Source organism: Callionymus lyra, chromosome 9, assembly GCF_982586985.1.
Source record: "Callionymus lyra chromosome 9, fCalLyr1.hap1.1, whole genome shotgun sequence".
NCBI classification, from domain to species: Eukaryota; Metazoa; Chordata; class Actinopteri; order Syngnathiformes; family Callionymidae; genus Callionymus; species Callionymus lyra.
Window position 1 is genome coordinate 16,103,372 of NC_141826.1, and position 17,369 is coordinate 16,120,740.

The 17,369-nt window shown below is 39.6% G+C and overlaps 3 protein-coding genes across 3 annotated transcripts; 2 read left to right on the forward strand and 1 right to left on the reverse strand.

The window, feature by feature from the left end:
* Positions 1-419: 419 nt before the first annotated feature.
* Positions 420-13,541, reverse strand: hmgxb3 (HMG box domain containing 3). The gene is made up of 21 exons (XM_087799380.1): positions 13,395-13,541; positions 12,652-12,793; positions 12,388-12,562; positions 11,863-12,315; positions 11,707-11,802; positions 11,516-11,650; positions 11,016-11,212; positions 10,736-10,830; positions 10,596-10,667; positions 10,438-10,520; positions 10,280-10,378; positions 9,579-9,716; positions 9,203-9,510; positions 9,007-9,134; positions 7,139-7,270; positions 5,793-5,977; positions 5,502-5,718; positions 3,919-4,046; positions 3,731-3,850; positions 2,120-2,329; positions 420-1,844 (listed from the first exon to the last, which is right to left on the reverse strand). The coding sequence occupies exons 2-21, from the start codon at positions 12,780-12,782 to the stop codon at positions 1,368-1,370; spliced, it is 3,579 nt and encodes a 1,192-aa protein (XP_087655506.1). The 5' UTR covers positions 12,783-12,793; positions 13,395-13,541; the 3' UTR covers positions 420-1,367.
* A 125-nt stretch (positions 13,542-13,666) lies between these two features.
* Positions 13,667-15,267, forward strand: LOC148072021 (SLC35A4 upstream open reading frame protein-like). Its single transcript, XM_087798892.1, has 3 exons — positions 13,667-13,874; positions 14,255-14,353; positions 15,064-15,267. The coding sequence occupies exons 1-3, from the start codon at positions 13,863-13,865 to the stop codon at positions 15,259-15,261; spliced, it is 309 nt and encodes a 102-aa protein (XP_087655018.1). The 5' UTR covers positions 13,667-13,862; the 3' UTR covers positions 15,262-15,267.
* A 141-nt stretch (positions 15,268-15,408) lies between these two features.
* LOC148072022 (putative UDP-sugar transporter protein SLC35A4) lies at positions 15,409-16,492 on the forward strand. The gene has a single exon (XM_087798891.1). The coding sequence runs from the start codon at positions 15,429-15,431 to the stop codon at positions 16,386-16,388; it is 960 nt and encodes a 319-aa protein (XP_087655017.1). The 5' UTR covers positions 15,409-15,428; the 3' UTR covers positions 16,389-16,492.
* Positions 16,493-17,369: the final 877 nt, after the last annotated feature.

Genomic DNA, 17,369 nt, shown 5'->3' on the forward strand with positions numbered 1-17,369 from the left:
TTGATGAGGCCTCATGAAACAGCTGATGAGGTTTCATGATAGTGTCTTTATTTTAAAAAACGGCCACTAGATGTCACTCTTTGACACTCACTTTACATGACCACTGTATCGTGATACATCATCAGCTGTTTCATGAAGCCTCATCAACACATCAGGGAAGTTTAGCTCCTGATTCTCCAAAAATCGTTTTTTTTTCCTTCTTATACATATTGTATGAAGGAGAAACAAAATCCACCTTTAAAAACAACTTGTACCTGAAACACTGAACTCCTTAGTGGCAGAAGCATGAGGCGGGTCGTCATCTGTGGTGGGTCTGCCCCAGGGCCTCCTCCTATAGAAGACATTTCATCAAACTTTCATGCAAAATTCAATAAACGCGTCAACCTTGTTATTGCATTAATAAAAGTTTTTAGCCAGGGTTGGGATTTTACATGCTGACAAATATTTATTTTATCAAGTCACTTTTTACACTTTACATTTGTTTGACTATTTATACAAAAAACATTCTGTTAAAGGCATGAATGGTAATATACATTTAAAAAATAATACATATGTAAAAATACCTCATTAAGATGTAGCTGAACATAAGTCTATGGAAACAGCGAGAACGACAACAAACGTCTTAAAGGGCCCCTAATGTGAAAACTCTCCTGACATGTTATGTAAATGTTGAAGTCGTCCTCTTCAAAATGCAGTAGTTCATTCATCATGACGTTGCTCCTTTTTGAAGTTATTACTTAATAAAGTTCTCTCCCGTCTGAAATCTCGCCAAAAGAGATTACGGTTTAAATTATACATTCTGACATCACTCTGGTGCAGGTGTCCGCCCCTAGAAGCCTTAAATCAGTTCAGTCGCTACATGTTAATTGTGAAACAATATAAATATTTATGTAAACATGGTGAGAGTTAATTCTGCCTTTAGGTGTTTTTGTAATGTGTACATTAAGATCTAAACCTTATTTTTAGTTTTCGTTTTTAATGTACAAAACGGGAGTATTAGGGGTGAGTTTGAAATTTACACGAGTCCTTGAATGCAACTCGTGTTTTTGTGACCAATCAGCGCAGAGTGGGCGTGGTTGCTTGGGCAATATTTATTCTCTGGCAAAACAGCGCATTTTAAGTGGGCAGGGCTTGAGCGTATTTTCTAATATAAATATCTTTATCAAAAGAGAGCTTGTGCAAAAAGAAACATACTGATGGGTATAATAGAGGTCCAGGAACAATTCATGAGACACTTAAATCTTTAACGACAACATGAGGTTTTTTTTCTCTCGAGGTAAAGGCTGAACAAACTGAATAAAAGAGTTTCACTTGTTGGATGAGAAACGTTTCATTTCCTCAGGAACAAATCTCTGGATGGTTTCCTGTCACTGATGCACCAGGATCTTGTACACCGTCTCCGTCTCCACCTCTTTCTCTCCCTCCGTCTCGTCCTCCGCCTTGATCTGAGCCACGCCCAGCCTGTAGAGGGCGTCCCTGATCACCACCTCTCCGGGCTGACACGCCTTCACCACCTGCTCGATCTGCTGCGTCACCACGTCCCGGCTGGACAGGAAGTCCAGCAGGCGGTTGTAGATGTAGTAGAAGGCGGCGTTGCTGAAGACCACCGGTTCCGCCGGTTCCGCCGGGTCCGCCGGGTCCGTCTCGGCCAGCGCGCTGGCGTACGGCTCCAGGTCCCTGCAGAGGGCCAGGGAATGGTGCTCGGGGCCGTCGTCCGCCGCCGCCGGCGGGTGGAGCAGCCAGCGGGACGTGGACTTGGTTATCGGATGGACCTGCAGGTTTTCTCCGAGGAGTCCCGGGTCTGCAGCGCAAGTCTGGTCTTTTAATTCGGGACAGGAGACGAACTGAGAAAGAAAAAAAGTTCAATTAACGACTTATGTGACATTAACTTACGAACTCAAACGAAAGCCCCTTGTCTCACTCCCTCTCAGTGAACTCATCACTGCAGCTGTACGTATTCAGTGCATGAAAACTATAATCTTCTTCATTCAGGAACCTTTTAAATTGTAAAATTAAATTATGAATGTAAATTAAAAACTGGATTTTCAACCTCTGTTGCGCCACCATGTGGCCGAGACAGTTACCCACGTGATCGACAGACTCGGATTGGACTACACACCTCCGGCTTTTCAAAGGGGTCCGAGAAACACCCCTGATTCCTGCCCCACATCTCTACCGCCGCCTCCGGATACTGCATGTCGGTGCACAGCGCCACCTGTCGGGCGGAGTCGCTCACGTACACCGGGGGCCAGAAGCGAGAGGACAGGAGCAGGTCCACGTGGTCTCGAGCCGTCTCGCCTCTTACCAAGTACTTGGAGCCACAAACCACCTGAAGAAGAGCAGATCGTGGTCACTTGTGAGGCTGCTCACTGGAACTAGCAGGAACTGAAAAGACTTGAATAACTTCTGCGTGAGTGCAGTGATGTATGGTGATTCAAGTTTCAGTTTCATAAACATTCACTGCTATGAGGTGTAATTTTTTTTTTTTTTTTAATTGAAAATAAATATTTAAAGTGGGGGATAAAATGCACTAAATAAAATGTATTGTTTCTGATTAAGGTTTCTGATTTTCTGAATTTAATGATTGTCAATAAAAAGATAAATAATAATAAGATAAAATACAATTATTCCAAAGAAACATTTCCTTTTAAACATAACATTAAAGATTTAGTTTTTTCATCATCACGAGGCAGAAAGAAAAAAAAATGCTTATTGTGGTTGAAGGGTGTTTTAGAAAAGAAATGTGATTAATAAAGAAAACAAGACAAAGAAAAAAATATATAAATACAAATATATATATATATATATATATATATACTGTATATATTTATGTTATATATATATATATATATAACATAAATTATAAGTTTTTAATCATCAAAGAAAAGCTTGCCTGGGTTGCAATTTCGTTTAATTAAAAAATGTGATTTGATCCAATTTAAAACAATAAATATTAACAGTTTTGTTTTAATCATTACAAATTAAAAATATGAAGAAAAAAAAGATGAAATTGTTCAGGCTTTTCCTTGATTTTCTGGAACTCCTGTTGTGTTCTCGGTTTTATCTTGATCTTTAAAGTATATATTTTATTGAATATTGTTTTGATTGTTTAAGCGCTTTGTGACCCTGGTCTGGAAAAGCGTTATATATATATAAATTACTTACTTATTGTGGGTGAAATAGTTAGCATTAAATAAAATATCAAGAATAAATGTAAAAGACAAATACAAAAAAAAAAGGATTATTGGTTACTTTTCAATCCTAAAAAACAAGACAAAAAACGTTTATTAGTGGTTAAAATATTGTCTAATACACAAAATTATCAAATAATAAAATATATTTTTTCATGGTTAGGATTATGATTGAATAGTTGTATTTTTATCATCCCCCCAAATATTCATGTAGCAGTTGCAATACTGTGTCAGAAAGAAAACATGATTTATTCCCCCCTAAAAAAAAAAAGGAAAAAGATAAATAGAAGAAAATCTCATTAAAAGTTTTTTTTAAATCATAAAAATATATATATATATATATATATATATATATATATATATATAAATGGAGACAAAATACAGGTTAATTGTGTTTAAAATAGCGTGTTAAGAAAAAAACATGACCCAACAAACCATAAACAAAAAGTTTTTTTCATCAACAAACAAATATGATGCTTATAACAATAGAAATGAATCAATTGTGAGAAACTCGGACCATCAGGACTTGTCTTGGTTACCTTGTGTGGACAGACTTTGGACAGTTTTCCTGCAGTGAGGTGTGGGGGGGGCTGGGGGGCCGTGGACAGTCCACTGTGGACGCTCGTGTACAGAGACGCCAGCGTCGCCAGCAGCTCGTCCTGGTGCACAAAACAAACGTCCTTCAGTATCCGGTCAAGACGGTCGAGCCTCGATGACTCAGCGTTACCTTGGTGTGCCCCAGGTCGGCTCCGCAGCGTTGCATGATGGTCCTCAGCTCCTCCTCGCTGTGGTCGTCCAGCGCGTCCAGCCTCAGCTGACCGTCATGAATGAGTCGGACCAGGACGGATGGATCTCCTGGAAAGGATGAGAGGAACCGCTTGATGAGCCTCACGCTCCATTAAACCTTTTGTCACCACGATTATCTAGAGGTCAGCAGGTTCGTTCTTTCGTCCTTCTTTGTGAGATGAATCAATTCAATGTATTTATAAAATAAATATATGGCCGTTATACATTCTTTCACCGAGTTACAGTTCAAATGAATAGAAAAAAAAAAGTCCAACTCTTAATAAAATGGTAAAAACTCTAGAATTACATGAATAATCAAAGTTTGAACTTGTTTATATGTTAAAAATGTCAATATTTCACTTCTGGACTTTTATATTTTCAACTTTTCTGACAATTATGCCCATTTTTTTTCCACTGCATTGATAAGACTTAATAAAGGATGTAAGTGTAAAATACTGTATTTTTTCAATTTTTTGCAAATCATGTTTCATTTTTATCAGTCACAAAGTGTTTATATAGAACATCATATTTTTTTAAAAAATTCATTTAGAATTAAAATAAAATAAAAATATTCACAAAATTAGTTCATACTTTAATTGTGTTTTAATTCATCTTCCCAGCTAAAGAAACACGGAAGATCCTGGTAATGACTGAGGACGAGAGGATACAGTCGACTCCAGCAGCTTCTAGTAAGTAAGTAAGTAAATAACAGACAAAAAAAAAGTCTACAGTGTTTGTAGATTTAAAAAATACCATTTATCCTTTAAACGATTCTAAAGTTTATATACAATTTATTTAAGAAGTATTAAGTGATTTGTCAAACCAACATTTAGATGAAATAGATTTTAATCATTTCTTGCCTATATGACCACCTTGCCTATATGAAATATTTGTATCTTATAATTATCTCAAACCATCAGTCATACTAATATAATAACTCCAAAGCTCCCTGACTCACACCCACTCAGTGAACTCATCACAACAGCTGCACACGTTTAGGGAATTAAAAAAAAAGGTCTTCTTCCTCAGAAACCTTTTAGATTTTTGTTAACGTCACTGATCTAGAAAACAAGATGATTAAACCACATTGATTTTTAATGCCAGAAAACCTTCAACTATGTAATCCTCTTGTTAAATCAATCCACGTCTCGACTGACAACACAACTTTCGTGACAACACAAAGAAGCAGCATGTGACACACTTTGTCACGTCCCTTCATTACAGCTTCGGTCAACCACATGTGAAGCAAATGTCTGCGAAAATCCAATCTGCTGGTCCGGAATGTTTGGTTTCCTCTCAAAAACAACAGAGGAAGGAATCTTCTTGTCTTTTCTTGGAAGTCTTGGATAACCTCGTTAGTTTCTGTCACGCAGAGGATTGTTCGGCGTCCAGAGGTGACATATAAGTCACACTGGATTTGATCATGCATTTCATTCTTAAAGCGGTAATAAGGAAGGTGGTAAAGATTTTTTTTTTGGCTCCCCCCGGTGTCAGGGTAGCGTCACTACAGTGCGATAAACGTACCTGCAGGATGATCCGCGGACGGCTTGTCTTTCTCCGTGTTGATGACGGCGGCGCTCCTCATCAGCGGAGGGATGAAGGGGGCGACGATGGACGCGTCCACCCGGATGATGGGGATGTCGGCGGGGAAGGCCGCCTGCTCGATGGCCTCGCTTTCCATGGTCAGCCAGAAGTCATCCACGTGCACCTCGTCCGGGATGGGAACCTCCGGCCAGGTGAACTGGAGCGCCCCGGGGGAAACGTCAGAGGAATAAAATCAAAACTATTTAGAAGGATGGAGGATCTTGTAGTCACCTCCACGTTCTTCAGCTCCAGCACGTTGTCGGCGTGTCTCCTCGCCACCTCCACCTTCGGAGCGACGCCGCAGATGCCGCAGATCATGTCGTTGTAGTCGCGCACCGTCAAGCACTCGAAGGCCCAGTAGCCGATCAGCAGCAGCTCCTGGATGTGAGACCACTCGTCCGGACGCAGAGAGTGAACTGACGACAGGAGAGACGTTAGCAGAGATAGACTCAACATCGTGGATCATCTGAAGCAGGTCTCCGAAGATTTTTATTTATATTTTAATTACAGTGTTCCTTCAACTATGGAGGACGTAATGAATACTGCCATCTATGGGTCGGGAGTTTAACTGCGACACAAAAATTAACACACACCTTAATTCCTATTTCCTTGTTGGTCTGCATATTGTTTTGATTGTTTAAGCGCTTTGTGACCCTGGTCTGGAAAAGCGCTATACAAATAAAAATTACTTACTTACTTATAAATGAATAACATATTGAATTTTTTTTATTATCCTACAAACATTGTATTAATCTCTGAGATAACTACATATGACTCAAAGGCCAACTAGAAAAAAATAATAAATAAGAGGTTTTTTGGGGGATAAAATGGAAAAAGTGCTGTTGATAATCGATAGTTTGGTGAAGAAATATAAATATTTATCAGTGTATCAATTTGTTATTAAGTTGATAGAGAATTCTAAATGGTCTGCAAGTGTGACAAGAGTCAATTAATGACATTACTATAAATGTAGTACATAAATAATTAAATGTGCGACTAAAGGTGAAAATAAATAATAAAATGAATAGATTATTTTTAAATGTGTTTATTAACACTTATTATCATTTGTATTGGCACATTTAATTATTCATGCGTTTCATTATTTCAACACCTATTTATTCAAGTATTTATAGTTTTTCTACTTTTTTTCTTTTATTTGTCTTTATAAAAGTTTGCCGTTTTCATTATTTAGACATTTATTTAAACATTGAGTATCTAAACATTTATTTTTTTGTAATTATGTAGTTTATTTTCCTTCATAGTCCGCGACTTTGCTAAGGCAATCAGCAGGGGAAAAAATTATGAATAAATTAGTTTCTAACCACAGATTTAGCTCTTTTATTTAGAGATATTTTTTTTACTATTCATTACGAGTTCTTTCTTTTTAAAGTGATTCTAATCTTTTCAAACATTTTTTAGGTTTAAGATTAGGTTTACTTTACAAGAATAGTCTCCAATGTTGGTGCATTAACTCTGGATGAGAACAAACCATCTTTAAGTGTGTAGAGGATCATTTAAAGAACTACTAAATCCACTGATCGGTTGAACCAACATCTGTACTCAGGTCTTCTTCTCACCAGGATGGTTAGGAACGTGGTCCAGGATGGCGGCAGCGACTTGAGCGGGCGGTCGACCCAGTTTGATGCTGGACCGGATCCTCAGGAACAGGTCGATGGTGACCAACAGTTGGTTTCCCACGTTGAACAAAGCTGCCAATCACAGAAGGACACGAATCTAAGGATGTTGAGAAACTGCTAAAGTAGTATCCATCCATTTTTCCATCCATCCATCGTAATGTGCGACTCATTCATCAATCCATCCATCTACCCTAAAGTACCATCGATCAATTCATCCATCAATGCTTAAGTACTATCCATCCATCTATCTATCCATCTTAATGTACTACTCATCTATCCATCCATCCATGCTTAAGTACCATCCATCCATCTATCCATCTTAATGTACTACTCATCTGTCCGTCCATCCATGCTTAAGTACCATCCATCCTTCTTTCCATCTAGCCATCCATCTCAATGTACTAGTCATCCATCTATCCATCCATCTATCTATTCATCCATCTACCCTAAAGTAATATCCATTCATCCATCCATCTATTTGTCCATCTACTCTAAAGTACTATCCATTCATCCATCCATCCATAAGTACTATCCATCCATCTTTCCATCCATCTTAATGAACTACTCATCCATCCATCCATTGACATTAAAGTGCTATCCATTCATCCATTCATTCATAAGTACTATCCATCCATCTTTCCATCTATCTATCCATCTTAATGTACTATTCATCTGTCCCTCCATTGACCTTAAAGTGCTATCCATTCATCCATCCATCTAAATGTACTACTCATCCATCCATCCATTGACCTTAAAGTGCTATCCATTCATCCATCCATAAGTACTATCCATCCATCTTTCAATCTATCTATCCATCTTAATGTGCGACTCATTCATCAATCCGTCCATCTACCCTAAAGTACCATCGATCAATCCATCCATCAATCAATGCTTAAGTACTATCCATCCATCTATCTATCCATCTTAATGTACTACTCATCTATCCATCCATCCATGCTTAAGTACCATCCATCCATCTATCCATCTTAATGTACTACTCATCTGTCCGTCCATCCATGCTTAAGTACCATCCATCCTTCTTTCCATCTAGCCATCCATCTCAATGTACTAGTCATCCATCTATCTATTCATCCATCTACCCTAAAGTAATATCCATTCATCCATCCATCTATTTGTCCATCTACTCTAAAGTACTATCCATTCATCCATCCATCCATAAGTACTATCCATCCATCTTTCCATCCATCCATCCATCTTAATGAACTACTCATCCATCCATCCATTGACATTAAAGTGCTATCCATTCATCCATTCATTCATAAGTACTATCCATCCATCTTTCCATCTATCTATCCATCTTAATGTACTATTCATCTGTCCATCCATTGACCTTAAAGTGCTATCCATTCATCCATCCATCCATCTATCCATCTAAATGTACTACTCATCCATCCATCCATTGACCTTAAAGTGCTATCCATTCATCCATCCATAAGTACTATCCATCCATCTTTCAATCTATCTATCCATCTTAATGTACTACTCATCCATCCATTCGTCCATCTACCCTAAAGTACTATCCATTCATCCATCCATAAGTACCATCCATCCTTCTTTCCATCCAGCCATCCATCTCAATGTACTAGTCATCCATCTATTCATCCATCCATTCGTCCATCATTCATCCATTCATGCTTCAGTACTATCCATCCATCTTTCCATCTAGCCATGTATTTTAGTCATCCATCCATTGCATCTGAGATCGGGTATTAGGAGGTGCACATTAAAATGATTTAAAAAAAACATGAACTGAATATAGTGCAGAGAACCGTGTCAACAGATGATACCTGGGTGCAGGTCGGTGAAGCTGTGCAGGGCCAGACAGCTGACGTTGGGACACACCTTCAGCTGCAGCGAGGCCGACTGGATCAGAGTGTCTGTGAGCAGCCAGCAGTCTTCCTGACCTGCAATAGTGCTTCAGCAGGCAAAAACAAAAAAAGTTAAAGAATAAAAAATCTAGCGCCACTTCCTGCTGGTGCTCACCTCTGTCCCCCTTTATAAAGCGGGGTGCTGCAGAGGCCACAGTGGGTGGCGGAGGACTGATAAAACTGGGGCCACCCCGACTCCACCAGAGTCCCGGTCTCGATGTTCCCGTCGTCCTGCTGGTCCCCCAGTTGAACCAGGATGACCTGGAGACTGTTCAGCTCCTGGATCATGTTCAGCACCTCCTGCAGCTCGGCTTCGCTCTCGGAGATCTGGAGGGTTCGACGCAACAGCTGCAGCGTCGACTGTCTCTGCAGGTCTCTCTGATCCGCCGTCAGGGTCTGCTGTGGGTCCACCAGCGCCGGCGACTGAGAGGAGTGACGAGAGCTCAGTGAGTTTGAAGGTATCGCAGAGAAGAAAAGACAAGTTGTTGTACTTTTTTTCCTTGGTTGTTCTGAGTCAGCTTGTTGCCACATTTGGGGCACACGACTGGTTTGTATCTGTTCTTGTACACGTAGTCACAGGATGGATTCTTGCAGCAACCCCTTCCTCTCGCAGTAGAGAGCCCCAGATCCTGGAACATAAGATACATTTATCTAGAGGTAAATCAGAGCAATCACAATATTGAATGGTTCACTCTAACGTTTCAATTTAAAAGAAATTCATCCAAACTGTCATTTTTTTTAAGCATTTCATTTTTTAATTATTTTTTTTTATAATTGATTTCAATAATTTATATGTGAATTAATTGTTGGGTTGTTTTACACAATTGTATTTAATAATTAAAAAGTCTATTTAAAATATTAAATATGTATATTTTATATATATTAAAATATATATTTATTATCATTTACTTATTTTAATGTTTTTTTAAATAATTAATTTAATTATTTCTACGTTAAAAGGTTCCTTTTTTTAGTTTGTTTAAATAATTGTATTGGTTTATAAAATATTTGTAAAATGAAATAACTTTCAATAACTAATTATTACGTTAGTTTAGTCATATAATATATGCAATGTTAAAAAAACAACAACATTTAAATAAAAACAATTATTATGTGAAACAAAACAATTCAATATTCTGACGCCACTGATATACATTTAGCACAACAGACATGAGGTGAAGGTTTGACTTACGGAGCAGGTAAAATTGTTCTGCTTAAAAGGAACGACGGGAACCAGATTCATCGGTCTGTCCGTCAACGAAGAGTTCGCTTGCAGTAACGTCGTCGAATCCTGAGACGTTAAAAGTTAAACTGAAGCCACAAACAAACGATGATTTGGGAAATGCGAACCTGCGAGGCTGCGGTCATGGTCATGGTCTGGCCCAGCTGCTTCAGAGTGCTCGGCTTGAGACCAGAGAGGCTCTCTGGAGGAACTGTGGTCAGAAGAGAAGATCTCTGAGCCCACGGGAAAAAAAAAACACATCCTTCTCTCACACACACACTCATACCTGTCTGTATTTTGCTGGTCTGAGCATCTTGAGTGACAGGTGGGATTGTTATGATCTGCACTAACTGATGACCTTCACACAAACAAACAATCTTTAGTTCAAAAACTATCCAAGAACACAGCGTCGGCACATCCCCTCACCTGTGGCGTGACAAGCGGGCAGAATAGGCCTGGCAGGTCTGACCTTCACTGAGGCTTTGCTCTGGTTTTGAGATGAAACGACTTTTTTCAATCGTCTAGTCACGGAAAACAAAAGGTTTTGTTAGTAAAGCAGGTTAAATAAGAAACGCTATTCGCTTTATTCAACAATTATGACATAAAATCCATTGCATTTATTCTTAAAGAAATGCCACATCAACCCATGGGTGAAGCTGACACACAAAAGTATCGTAGCACCGATGTTATGGCATTAATAACTCACCCGTCTTGTTCATGTCGCTGAGCGATGCTGCCCTCTGCTGGCCTGATCGGGGGAACTCCACCTTGTCGGTTGGAGGATAGCGGGAGCTTTTTGCTTTCTTCAGGTTTGGATTTACTTTTCTCTTCAGGTTCTTTGGACTCTGCTGCTTCAGGCGACTTCTTAGATGCAGCCACGGCACGACCTTTTGATTTCTTGGCCTATGTTGAGAATAATGTTATATTTCAAAAAGAGTCAACCGGAGATCTACACTCTTCACCCTAAAGAAGTTACAAACATATACTGTATACACATACGACCTAAATTAAGATAACATACAATTTAATTTAACTTTTATCAATATAAATATTTTTAACACACTAACTTTTAGTCTACTCAAAAAGCTATGTTAAAGTTTGCTTAAGTTTAAACTTTATTTTAATAAACAGGCAGCACTGGATAAAAGATCAACAACAACAATAAGCTTGTATTATGTCATCGATCAAAAATTCTAACTGACTTACAACAGGAATCCATTTGCCTCCGAGATGATACCCACATTTCGGGCATGTCGGCGGCTTATGGCGAGTGACGTAAACAAACGAGCAACCTGGACTAGGACACTTCCCGTGACCTCTCCTGGTGTACTTCTTCACCGACTGTTAAAAGAAAACTCAGCTCATTGAATATATACAGAACAGTTTCAGATCTTTACCATTTTGTATGATGGAGTTGAAGTGCTGCCCATTGAAGCCACAAGAACTGGACCTACAGTACCAACTGAGGTCAAGGATTTAGGGGCCAGCAAGTTCTAAAAGTGAAGGAAAACAAGTTAAAATTACTTCAAAATGAAAAATGTATCAAGTCTTACCTGGTTTTGTATTATTGTGAGCATCTGGCTTGTTTTGGCTTGTATGGGCTGCAGCATCAACCCGCCATGACCCTGAGGGGTCACTGTTGTTTCCTGTTTGTTTCTAGAAAGCTGGGACGAGCTCTGCGACGAGGAAGTGAGTACTTGGAAGGATGTGGAATGGGGGGGAGCCGCTTGGTTTTCTAGATTATCGATGGTGTTCGTGAAGAGTTCCACTTCACTGGCCATATCGAGAGTCTGGACCTCAGCTTCATGGAGAAGAGACAACGAGGAGAGGCCTCCATCCACTCGGGGTTCCGAACAGTCCAAGGGCGCATTTGTTTGTACATTTCCCAGCATGTTAGTGGAGGAGGTGGAGGAGGAGGAGGAGGGGCTTTTCGCCAGGATGAAATAGCTGGATCGAGGCAGGATTTTTCTGAAACCTGGCAGATCTTTGGAGGGGCTGGCGGTTGGCTGAAAACAAGAGAGGGGAGCATTTTAATCACAGATATCAAAAAAACAAACAGGGGTCTCAAACACTCTTACGGTGCTGGATCCATCCTTCTCAGACTGGGCCTTCTCCAAATAGTAACTTTTCTTAGCCACACTGAGACTCTTCCAGGTCTCACTGATTCTCTTGTTGATCTCCGACTGTGGGAGATTAGGAGCCTCCTGCTGCATGAGCTGGTGGACGTCAAAATAATAAAGAAGATACGCCGACCTGATGGAGGAAGATTCACCGGTTAGTTGATAAAACATGGCGACTGACAGGCGTTTTTATATTGACTGATGCGTGTCGACAATTCTTACCTGGGTTTCTTTGCCTTTCCCGTACAATCGATCTGACCTTTGCCGAGTCTCTTCTTCGATGGAATCACTTCCAACTTGTTGCAGGAATTTTCCACTTCCTCTGTCACAGTCATCACCTCGTACACATCCATTTTATCCACGTCTACAGTAGAGAAGATTTGAAATAAAGCAGATTTATTTTAGTAAGAAAAATTATAGTTACAGTTGCAGAACTGAATCGTCCAAAATTTGAAAATTGACAAAAAACATTATCAATAAGTTCGATTTTGCTTCTGTTTACTACGATAACTGACAGTAAAATAATATAATAACCACGACAGCAAAAATTGTGCCTGTATAATGATATTATTGTGTAACTGTGTTATTGTGGGAAGCATGCATTATAACTAATGTTGCATTAGTAAAGTCGACATACCAAATTTAAGATGCGAAAATCAACTAGCAATGACAGGAAGATACTGTACATAAATACAAATGATGTGCAATTTTTATTTTCTTATGAATTTAATGCTAAATGTAGCATTTTACATGTTTGCTGCAGAGAAGCATTGTGATAAACATGAGCAAAAATACCAAGAGCCGACGACGTGTCAGAGATATAAAGTTTAAAGCGACATGCAAAAATGAGAGACGAACAGAAATATATTGGGAAAATTGAGGCTTCGTGAGCTTTAATGGCGAGTGTTTTTACTGCTCGAAGTCACTCGGTCATCCAATGAAATGCCTTGTTGTTGACGCCTTACCTACAGCAGCCCGGAGCCGCGGGATCAGCTCGGAATACGCTTATACGACGTCGAATGGGTCCAGAGATACACCTATAAAATGTATTAAAGGATAAATCCCAGGGATCGGCGTGGAAATGGATAATTCGGAGCACAAACGTGTGTAAAGTAGCTTCATAAAAAAACATGGCGATGCTCTATTTGGGTGCAGTGAGCCAATCGGAAGCGGCGATGATCAAGCGCCGTCCAATCAGAGAAGACGTTTTTGACACGTGAGTGGAAGCGCTGCGTCTTCAAGACCTTGAGATAAGACCGCAGGCTGACGCTCTTCCACTTGAAAACTTGTTCTTATGGAAGACTCGTTTGATTAATTTGATAATGTTTTCGGATAAAACAACTTCCGGGCGAATAATGTCCCGCATCAGACCAAACTAATCGCACAGGATACACGGATCAGTCCAGACTAAAGGAAGCGATCACCGATCAAACATGGCTGATAAGGTGAGGATTGAGTGTCTTTGCTCTGAACTTCACTTGTATCGTTTGAATTAAGCACATTTCTCACACAGCTAATACTTTGTTATGTATACGTTTATAACTACAATCCATATTTATACTCTTTATTCCGAACGAAATTCCTACAGAAATGACCCCTTAAATGTGAGTTTTATAATGGTCATAACTAGTCCATTTTGATTCGATTTCTTTATCCTAAAAAGCCATTTTTATCCTTCACTCACCTTAAATCAAAACGTATTACTATATAATTATTATTTCTGCTTTAACCTCATGTTAGGGTTTCATATAACGGTTTGTCGTAAGAAGTCGTCCATCGTCACGTGTCGTGTAAATAGTAGTTTTTTTTTTAAATTTTACTTCAGGATCCACTGAAACCACTGAAAGACTTGACGAAGCTCAAAAGTCAACTGGAGGAAATACAGCAACGAGTTGAACGTGAAATATCAGTGGGAGTTCCTCAGGTAAGTTCTCAGTTCATCAGTCTTCTATTACAGTTGCCTTGTTCACTGGCGTCATGTATTTGGTTGGTACACGTGAATAATAAACGTATAAACAAAACAAGTGATTGGAATTGATGCTTTCAAATCTGATTATCTGATAAACCATTTGACTTTTTTTTTCTTTTGTAAAATCCTACTAAAATACATGCACAAAGTTGACTTTAAAGTACAAGTTAAGTTAAATTTCAGTTCATATTCAATGATGGATTTTCCCGATATATTTAATTCATTAATGTTCTACGTTTAAATTTACTCACAGTGTTCTCGTGAATCCATAAAAAGTAAATTCATGATCATTAAAAACAAAGCCTTAAGTGGGATCAATAGGTTCCAAATAAAATGTTTAGTTAAAAGTGTGAACATGTGACAAGTAAGATATTTGGTTGGTATAAAATTTCCCAAATATCTAGTTACATTTATTTATTTTTAAGGGTCGAGTTGAACGACCTCCCTGGCTTCCATAAATACATATGCACCGGTGAAGGTTGTTCACCATGAGCCAGAGACGACACAAGGGATACCACAAGCGCATTAGTTTTCAGGCGTCCGGGTCACCTTGACCGAGAGATAACACCGATGGTTAAGAGTCTGGATATTAACTTGCCTTGAGCTGTATGAACTGTTTACACTTACCCACATGGAATTTAAATGTCATCCTCGTCATCTCACAGGGAAGCTCTTTCTTTGGATCTCCATTCCTGAAGGGATTCCTGGCGGGATATTTAGTGGCCAGACTACGCTCTTCTGCCATCGCGGGACTTCTGGTGGGAACGGCCTCGGGCGTCTACGCTGCACAGAACTATGACGTCCCCAACATAGAGAAGACTTTGAGAGACTATATGAGCAACATGAAGAAAGGACCGAGATAATTTAAATCAGTGTTTTATCAGATTGTTTCATGACTGGAATTTGACTGAAACATTCTGAGCAGCTGCTAAAATAATTTCTAGCCTCAAAATGGTGCTTTAATTGATATACTGGATATTTCTAAAGTGTTTTTTTCCCACTGCAGTATTTATATTTCTTGAGTTTTAAGATGATCGCGGTCCAGAACTACAAGTCCTCGGTACAAACCAAGAAGCAGTTGTGGAAGAAGCTTCAATGGGGGGTTCTGCTGATCCTCATGGTTCTGATCTACGGGTCTCACGCTCCACTGATCACGGCGACCAAACTCGACGGTCGGGTCCCCTTCGACGCCTCGTCGTGCGTCGTCCTGATCGAGTCCACCAAACTCCTCGTCTCCGTCGCCGCTTTCCTCTTCGCCGACGGATCGTTGTCGCGTCACCGTCCTTCGTCCCTCGCTCCCGTGGCCCCGTACGCGGCCCCCGCCCTCCTCTACGCCCTGAACAACAACCTGGTGGTCCACATGCAGGCGTTCATGGACCCCAGCTCCTTCCAAGTGCTGAGCAACCTGAAGATCGCCTCCACCGCCCTGCTGTACTCCCTCTGCCTGAGCAAACGCCTGAGACGGCGTCAGTGGTTGGCCGTGGCGCTCCTCATGTGCGCCGGAGTGAGCCACAGCTACAGCAGCCTGGATCTAGGCGGAGGAGGAGAAGACGACGGCGGATCGAGGCACTTCATCACAGTCTGGGGACTGGTCCTGGTGCTCGTGTACTGCTGCGTGTCTGGACTGGCGGCCGTTTACACGGAGAAGATCTTGAAGAGTCAGAAGATTCCTCTCAGCGTGCAGAACTTTTACCTGTACGTGTTTGGCGTCGTCATCAACGGCACGCTGTCGCTCGCCACCGGGGAAAGAGGTTTCTGGGAAGGATTCTCCCCGGCGGTTTGGGTGATCGTCCTCGGACAGGCGGCGAACGGATTGCTGATGTCCGTGGTGCTGAAGCACGGCAGCGGCATCACCAGACTCTTCGTCATTTCCTGCTCCATGCTGGTCAACGCTCTGCTCTCCTGGGCCTTCTTGGATCTGCAGCTCCGCCTCTTCTTCCTGTTACCTGTCTCTATGGTGGGACTGGCAGCATATCTGTACTACAGATGACCCCTGAACTCGCTGAGGAACACTGACATGTTATTGCTCTTTGAGATCAATACACAAGCTGATGCCTTAATCTGCCTTTAAATAAAAGTTCATGTTGGAAGCTAGTTTGTGATTCTGCTTGACAATCAAAAGGTTGTGAGTTCAACTTTCATCCATCTTCATGACGCCCTGCTAAAGCATTATATTCAGAATAAATGTAATTGTATCTCCAGTGCTCTGTAGGCCCCTGTGTGGATTATGAAATATCACAAACTAACATCTTTGTTTAGACTGGTCACACGTATCAGTGAATATTGAATGGTTTAATTTAATTTAATTTTATTATTTTTTTTAAATTATTAAAATGTTTTTTGAGCATAGAATTATTTTGTTTTTTAAAGTAATTGCGATAGTTAAATTGAATATTTTCAAAATGTATTACATACACTTTGGTATTCTAATCCCGGTAACTAAAAAATAAATATATAAGGTAATGTAAGGTAGAACTTTATTGATCCCTCAGGAGGTCTCCTTTGGGAAATAGTTTTTTCCAATAGCCACAGCAAATACAGCAATTTTTCACAAAAATAATTCAAAATAAAACAAGAACAAGAATAAGAATATAGTTCTATAGTCAACAATTTTCAATTCGTAGCCTTTTAAATTCAATATAAAAACATGTGAAATGAATAAAGGAATTTGATTTAAAGGGTTGAATTCCTATGTTGTGGCAATAAAAGTTTTGATTCTGTTTCAAATTATATATTGCATTTAGAAAATGTATACATTTGAATTATGAAAAAAAAGGTTTTGAAATAATTTACTTTATAACATTTTAATATACAAATCATTGATAACAATTAAAATAAAACATTTAAATAAAATTATTAAAAAAAAAAATTAAAATGTAAAAATCAACCATTTAATATTCTGTCACTGATATACTTCCATAACTTCTCTCTTTCTGTTCATCACCAAGCAAAATAAAATATTTTCAGTTAA